The 7,507-nt window shown below is 44.7% G+C and overlaps 1 protein-coding gene across 1 annotated transcript; it reads left to right on the top strand.

The window, feature by feature from the left end:
• The first annotated feature begins 1,901 nt into the window (after positions 1-1,901).
• LOC111994537 (uncharacterized) lies at positions 1,902-3,032 on the top strand. The gene has a single exon (XM_024026430.1). It carries the CDS (start codon positions 1,902-1,904, stop codon positions 3,030-3,032), a length of 1,131 nt encoding a protein of 376 aa, XP_023882198.1.
• The last annotated feature ends 4,475 nt before the right edge of the window (positions 3,033-7,507 follow it).

Here is a 7,507-nt window from a genome sequence, read left to right as displayed (position 1 = left end):
TTTGGGTAAGAAAGTTCGGAGTGGCCTCAAGACAGCATTGCAAGCTAGCTTGTGCACAAGTCAGGATTGCCTAATATCGAGATGATTACCGCAGGCTGGGTGCAGGGTGTGACTATGGCAGGAACGCTGTTACAGATAATGCAAGAGAAGTATACCACAGCAGAATAACCACCACAATGAAAACGTTCCAAATAAAGCTATAGTAAACAACCAAATGCCACGAATAAAATAAACACAGTTACAACAAAACAATTGATACAGCAAATAGAAAAAGAAGAAAAATATTACAGCAGGACATAAGATGCTACAGGAAAGTGAATAACGACATGACTGCCAAATAGACTAAGAGAGACTAACAAATTTAAAAGTATTATTTTCTCTTCTCAAAATTTTTTTCTTTTGGAATAATTAACAAAAAAATCATACTCAAAAAAAGAAAAACAAAAAAATAGCTCTGATAAGCCAACAAGATCCACGCCTCCCACCCACTTTGCAACAATTGGAATGGGTGACCGTTCACAGAGGAATCTCTTCTTCTCTGCGCCCCAACAACAAAAAAAAAAAAGAAGCTAATATTTATCAACTTTAACGTAAACTAATAAAAAATTCTAATAACAATCTAATAACATTAACTATTTTTTTGGGATAAAGTAAAAAAATAATAATATGTAATTAACATAAACTTCTTCATTATGTAAATTCCTTTTTCTTTCTGTTCATATCAAGTTACCAACTGTTTATCAAAAATATCAAGTTATCAACTTCTTCATAGCTGAAAATTATCTAATATAAAAGTGGGGGTATATATACTAAAGAGGAAAAAATAAGTTGACAGATCCAATTAAAAGTTGATGGACGGGCCCATCATGTGCAAGACCTGGTGAGGACGGATTCATCATAAACAACCACAACCTAAACGGATTTGTTGGCCACATGTCAGACAAAATCCCTATATGGGCATGTTTGCGACACACACCACAGAATCCTAGGGTAAATAGAGTCCTAGCGCAATTAGGGTTCTAGAAGCTGCGTGCATTAATGGAGATCTTCTCTATAAGGAAAATACTTGTCCATCACGTTTAGGATTTCTGAAGAAGACTCATACAAGGAAAGGACTTCAATTCCACGGAAAAGAGGTCAACTTTCAACTACTATAAAAACCCCAATACCCTCACAAATCAAGGTACGCATAATAGACCCTCTCTAGCACTCTGGAGTTGTAAAAAGATTCAAACTTGACCTTCGGAGGGTATTTGGCCGACACCACACTGGTGCTCTCTGCAGGATCTCTCTTTTTGTTGTGCAGGTGACTTTTTGAAAGTGTGAGCAACGTGTGATTCATTGGTGATTTTTTTAACATCATCAATTGGCGCTATCTGTGGGAATTATAGTGTTTCTTTCGTGATTCGAAAGCCGCACTATCGCTTCCCTGACAAAAGAGTTACATGGTGCTAACCCGCTCGATGGCAACCACCAATAACATCTAAGAGGAGGAACCACCCATGACTCCCCTCAAGAGACAAGTGCAAACCCTCACCGCAGCTATAGAGTGTCTCACCAAGCAAAATCGCGACCTAGAAGAACAGTTGCCCCAAAAAAACGCGACACCAAACAATCAGAGGGAACAAGAAGGTACCAGTGCCGTGCGAGGAGATCGAGAGGGGCCTGAAGGAAGTAACGCCCCAAGCAAGCCAGAACGGCAAAATATCAGCCTACCATCCCTCATTGATGTAGCTCCACCTCCTATTATCGCGGAGATGCAGGCGATGAAGGAACAAATGGAGGTCATGATGAACGCCCTGAAGGGGCGAGTATCCAGCGACCTTGATGATTTGGTCAATCAAACAGACTAGCCGTTCATTGCGGCCGTCAACTCCTTCCCCCTACCACATAAGTTTCAAATGCCACAGATCGACAGTTATGACGGAGTGAAAGACCCTCTAGACCACCTAGAGATGTTCAAAACCTTGATGCACCTTCAAGCGGTCGCGGATGAAATAATGTGCAGGGCGTTCACCACCACCCTAAAGGGAGCCGCAAGGATTTGGTTCAGCCAATTGACACTAAATTCCATCAGCACTTTCAAGGAGCTAAGCTCCCAATTCACTTCACATTTTACCGGGGGACATAGGTACAAGAAGTCCACGGCGTGCCTGATGAGCATCAGACAGCGAAAGGACAAGACGCTGAGATCCTACATAACCCGCTTAAATAAGGAAGCACTTTCGATCGATGAGGCCGACGATAAGATATTGGTAGCAGCCTTCACGAATGGGTTGCGAAAGGGTAAATTTTTGTTCTTTCTATACAAAAACAATCCGAAAACCATGACGGAAGTGCTCTACAGGGCCACCAAGTACATGAATGCGGAAGACGCACTGCAAGCTCGGGACGAAAAGCCCAGGAAGAGAGAGCGACAGGAAGACACACGGCAGGACCAAGAACGGAAGAGACCTAGAACAGGAGACAAAAGGGACGAAAGGCGCCCTAAACCCCCAGGAAGAAAGTTTACAAGCTTCACCCCGTTGAATGCCCCAATAGACCAAGTCCTAATGCAGATCAAGGATGAGGGGGCCCTAACATTTCCAGGAAAACTCAAGAGTGATCCAAGTAAGCGGTCTAGAGACAGGTACTGCCGTTTCCACCGTGACCACAGTCATGACACATCTGATTGCTACGACTTAAAGCAACAGATTGAGGCCCTCATCAGACAAGGAAAGTTGCAGAAGTTCGTCAATAAGGAGAAGATGAACCCAATTTCCCAAGAGCACGCCCCCCGAAGGGATAATGAGCGTCAAAGACCCCCCGTTGGATATATAAGGATGATTGTAGGGAGAACCGCTACTACAGGGTCGTCCAAAAAGGCTCGGAAGACCTACCTTAGGTCAGTCCATAACGTCCAGCTGACGGGCCCCGTATCGAAGATAGCACGGAGGGAACGCCCCATCATTGGGTTCTTGGAAGAAGATACGCGGCGTCTTCATCATCCTCATGACGACGCACTCGTTGTCAGCATACGTGTAGGAGACTAGAACGTGCACCGAGTGTTGGTCGACAATGGCAGCTTAACAGACATTCTGTACTACCCAGCGTTCCAGCAAATGAGAATAGATAGAGAAAGACTGATACCGACAAACTCCCAATTAGTAGGCTTTGGGGGAACAAGAATATTCCCATTGGGTGCGGTCACGCTTTCGGTAACAGTAGGCGACCATCCCCAGCAGATCACAAAGGAAGTGACGTTCCTCGTGGTCGACTGTTCATCTGCTTACAATGCTATCCTCGGATGACCCACACTCAACTCATGGAAGGCGGCAACATCGACATACCACCTAATGATCAAATTCCCTACAGATTATGGGATTGGGGAGTTGCGAGGAGACCAGGTGGCCGCCCGTGAATACTACATTGCCATGCTAGAAATGGAAGATCACCAGCAGACCATGTATAGAAGAGCAACGGACCATAGCGGAGCTGGTTGAAGAATTAGAAGAGATAGCACTTGATGAATCAAGGCCTGAACGGACAACTAGGATAGGGACATTGGCCAGCCAGCCAATACGTCAAGCCCTCGCAGCAATCCTCAGGATAAACTAAGACGTATTCGCATAGAGCCACGAGGACATGCCCGGGATTGATACATCAATCATGGTTCACGAGCTCAACGTGAACCCCGCAGGGCGTGCCCGAAGGATAGCTACCCCCTCATTCGGATAGATACTCTGGTAGACTCAATGGCCAGACACCAACTCCTAAGCTTCATGGACGCCTTTTCGGGCTACAATCAAATCAAGATGAAGGAAGATGATCAAGAGAAAACTTCCTTTGTCACCAGCCAAGGACTTTTTTGCTACAAGGTGATGCCATTCGGGCTCAAGAACATGGGGGCGGCATACCAGAGACTAATGAACAAAATGTTCACGCACCAGATTGGAAGGAACGTACAAGTCTATGTTGATGAAATGTTGGTAAAGAGCCTGCGCAAAAATGACCACCTAGACGACCTCCAAGAGACGTTCGACACCCTTCGGTCATACAACATGAAGCTGAATCCAAGCAAATGCGTGTTCGGAGTAACGGCGGGAAAATTCCTAGGATTCATGGTATCCCAAAGAGGTATATCGGTCAATCTGGAGAAGATACGGGCTATCATGAAGTTAAACCCACCGAGGACGGTGAAAGAGGTGCAAAGCTTGAACGGCAAAATTGCAGCCTTAAACAGGTTCATCTTTAAAGCAACGGACAAATGTCTACCATTCTTCCGCACCTTGAGAAAATCTTTCAAGTGGACGGACGAGTGCCAAAAAGCATTTGAAGACCTGAAGAAATACCTTGCCTCTCCACCATTGCTCAGCCTGTCCAAACCAAGGGAAGAACTCTACCTCTACTTAGAGGTTTCACAAGCAGCGGTCAGCGCGGCCTTGGTAAGAGAAGAGGAAGGATCTCAACTACCCGTCTATTTCATAAGTAGGGGTTTCCGGGGGGCAGAAGAGAGGTACCCCCAGATGGAGAAGTTGGCCTTCGCACTAGTAACTGTAGCCCGAAAACTCAAGCCGTACTTCCAGGCCCATGCCATCATAGTCATGACGGATCAGCCTCTAAAAAGAGCCATGAGCAGCCCTGAGGCAGCCGGACGAATGGCTCTGTGGGCAATAGAGCTGAGCGAGTTTGATATACAGTACCGCCTGCGAACTACAATAAAGGGGCAAGCTATAGCAGACTTCATCGCTGAATATACTCCATTAGAAGGCAAGAGGGCAAACACCCTTAGACAATGGAGCATCTACACGGACGGTGTGGTGATCCAAACCCCTGACGGAAATAAAATCGAATGCATGATTCGACTGGACTTCCTAACAACCAACAACGAGGCCGAGTATGAAGCATTGGTGGCAGGATTGAACCTCGCAAAGACAACAGGAGCTAAAAACATGGTCGTACATTGCGATTCCCAGGTAATAATAAGTCAGATTAATGGTGTCTACGAATGCAAAAATGAAAGGATGAAGAAGTATTTGGAGAAAGTCAAGAATCGGATCGGCAGCCTCGAAGTCAGATTCATTCAAATCCCAAGGGAGGAGAACGAATGTGCCGACCGTATGGCAAAAGCAGCCTCTGCACAATCTATGCTAGTCCCCGATCAGGTATTGTCGTTTGTCCAAGTTTCCTCAATTATTGATGATGGAACAAAAGTGCAGAAGGTAAATTCTGAGAACAATTAGACAATGCCATTAATAGCCTACCTGAAGACGGGAACACTACCAGACGGAAAAGACACAGCCAGGAAACTGAAAGTCCAAGACTCGCAATTTGTGCTGATCAAGGATGTCTTATACAAAAGGGGATTCTCACGATCGTACTTGAGGTGTTTAGGTCACGAGGAAGCAGACTACGTAATGAGAGAAGTCCATGAGGGTATCTATGGAAACCATTTAGGGGGACGGTCCTTAGTGAACAAATTGATCCAAGCAGGGTACTATTGGCCTACAATGCAAAAGGACACACAAGCTTACGTCAAGACTTGCGACAAATGTTAGAGGTTCAGTAATCTGATCAGGCAGCCAACCGAGGAGCTGACATCCATGATGGCCCCTTGGCCATTCGCCCAATAAGGACTAGACATCATGGCTGTTGGGGACATATTTTTATGTAATTGGCATATCCTTTGACAAAACGCACTTTACTTGTATTTGGGTAAATCTAAGTAGGTTTAAGATGATCGTCACAAGTGGTTAAATTGAAGACATGAAGATTACTCAAGAACTGCTCAAGAAAAGTCCAATTTGTAGGTCTCGATACCTTCTCGATAGAAGCTTGATCTGTCGAGGTTCATTAAATCTCGACAACTAGTCGATCGATCGAGATTCTTATATCTGAAATTGGTCTTGCACCTCGACACCTCTTGATACCTTCAGCTGTCGAAGGCAAAATCCTCGACACCTTCCTCGACACCTTCATCGATACCTCTCGACACCTCAGCTGTCGAGAATTACTGAGGTGTCTATTTAAGGTCTAATCGTGATTTTCTCTCATTCTCACTCGATCTCTCTCGATCTCTCCGAGGCTTTTCATCTCCCTTTTACACATTTCTCACTCAAAGCTTCAAATCTTCATCATTTTTTTATCTTCCCTTGGTTTCCATCACCTGGTATGTTCTTTTTCCCTTCCATTTTCATGTATTGCATGTTTTGAAACCTAGGTTTTGGGATTTTTTGAAATTTTTGGGGTTTTTCAAAATTATTGAGTTTTTCTTGAAATTTTGGGTTGGGTTTTCACTTAAATGCTTTTAATATATCATACATTGCATTCCATGTGCATTAGAATGATATTTACATGCATTTAGATGTGTGCTATATGTTGTGTGCTGGTAGGATTGGATTGGGCTGAGCCCATGATGCCTTTTTGTTTTGCATGTCACACGCTCATGCATTCCCATGCATACGTACTTATTGTTCAATATATTTGATATATATGAACTGTGTTAGGAATTTTCTGATTGTCTCCCTCCCTATCTCTTTCTCATTCTTTTACGTTAGTAGTGTCTATGGCACCCAAACGTAAATCCACTCCTACTCGAAACCCTTTGCATTCTAGAGCTTCCTCTTCTTTTGACTCTACTCCTCTTAACCTTCGGTTCCGTGATGGAGATGCCCATAAGGCATTTTCGGAGAACTTTTCTCGACGAGGTGTTCATTCAGAACGCCAAGTCATTCTGGCGGATTTCGCCGACACTGACCTTTCCTCTGTCATTCACAGTAGGGGATGGGGGTCACTGTGTGACATCTCGGTCACTTGCCCTCTCGTGCTGATACAGGAGTTTTACTCCAACATGCACGAGATCGATCGTTCTGTACCTCTCTTCTTCACTTGCGTTCGAGGTACGCGCATTCCTGTCACACCGCAGTTAGTTGCGAACGTGCTTAGGGTACCTAGGATAGAGTTTCCTGACTATCCTTCTTGTGAGCGTCTGAGGACTATGTCCAAAGATGAGCTCATCTCTGCCTTCTGTGAGCGCCCCGCTGATTAGGGTGAACATCAGTATACATCATGTAGGCCTTTTGCTAAAGGTCCTAAATTTCTTAACATGGTGATGACTTTTGTACTCCATCCTCTTTCTCACTACAACTCCATCACTGAGCCTCGTGCTCGATTTTTGTTATCTTTATTAGAGCATCTTACTATAGATTTTCCTTCTCACTTCATTCTTTGTATTATTGATGTTCATCTTGATTCGGCATCCCGTGATAAGCTCATCTTTCCTTCCGCTATCACGAGGATCTTACACCATTTTTCCATTCCCTTTCCTGTGTCCGACCACTTCACACACATATCTGCCATAGATGTCGCTACTGTAAAACGTAGTGAGGCGCAGTTCAGGTCGCGACAGACGGATGCCACTCCTCCCTCCCGTTTGGCTCCATCCAGATTAGCTCCATCTACATCTGCTCCTTCTTCCTCTATAGGCGATGTATCTCTAGGAGACATTATGGCGCAGCTGCAGCCTCAT

This window comes from Quercus suber, unplaced genomic scaffold, assembly GCF_002906115.3.
Source record: "Quercus suber isolate HL8 unplaced genomic scaffold, Cork oak 2.0 scaffold_378, whole genome shotgun sequence".
Lineage (NCBI taxonomy): Eukaryota > Viridiplantae > Streptophyta > Magnoliopsida > Fagales > Fagaceae > Quercus > Quercus suber.
The sequence above is the reverse complement of the archived record's forward strand: the minus strand, read 5'-3'. Positions and strand labels throughout refer to the sequence as shown.

Bases quoted from the DNA above. Each gene is read 5' to 3' on its own strand.
- LOC111994537 (XM_024026430.1), top strand. From the start codon at position 1,902: ATGCCACAGATCGACAGTTATGACGGAGTGAAAGACCCTCTAGACCAC.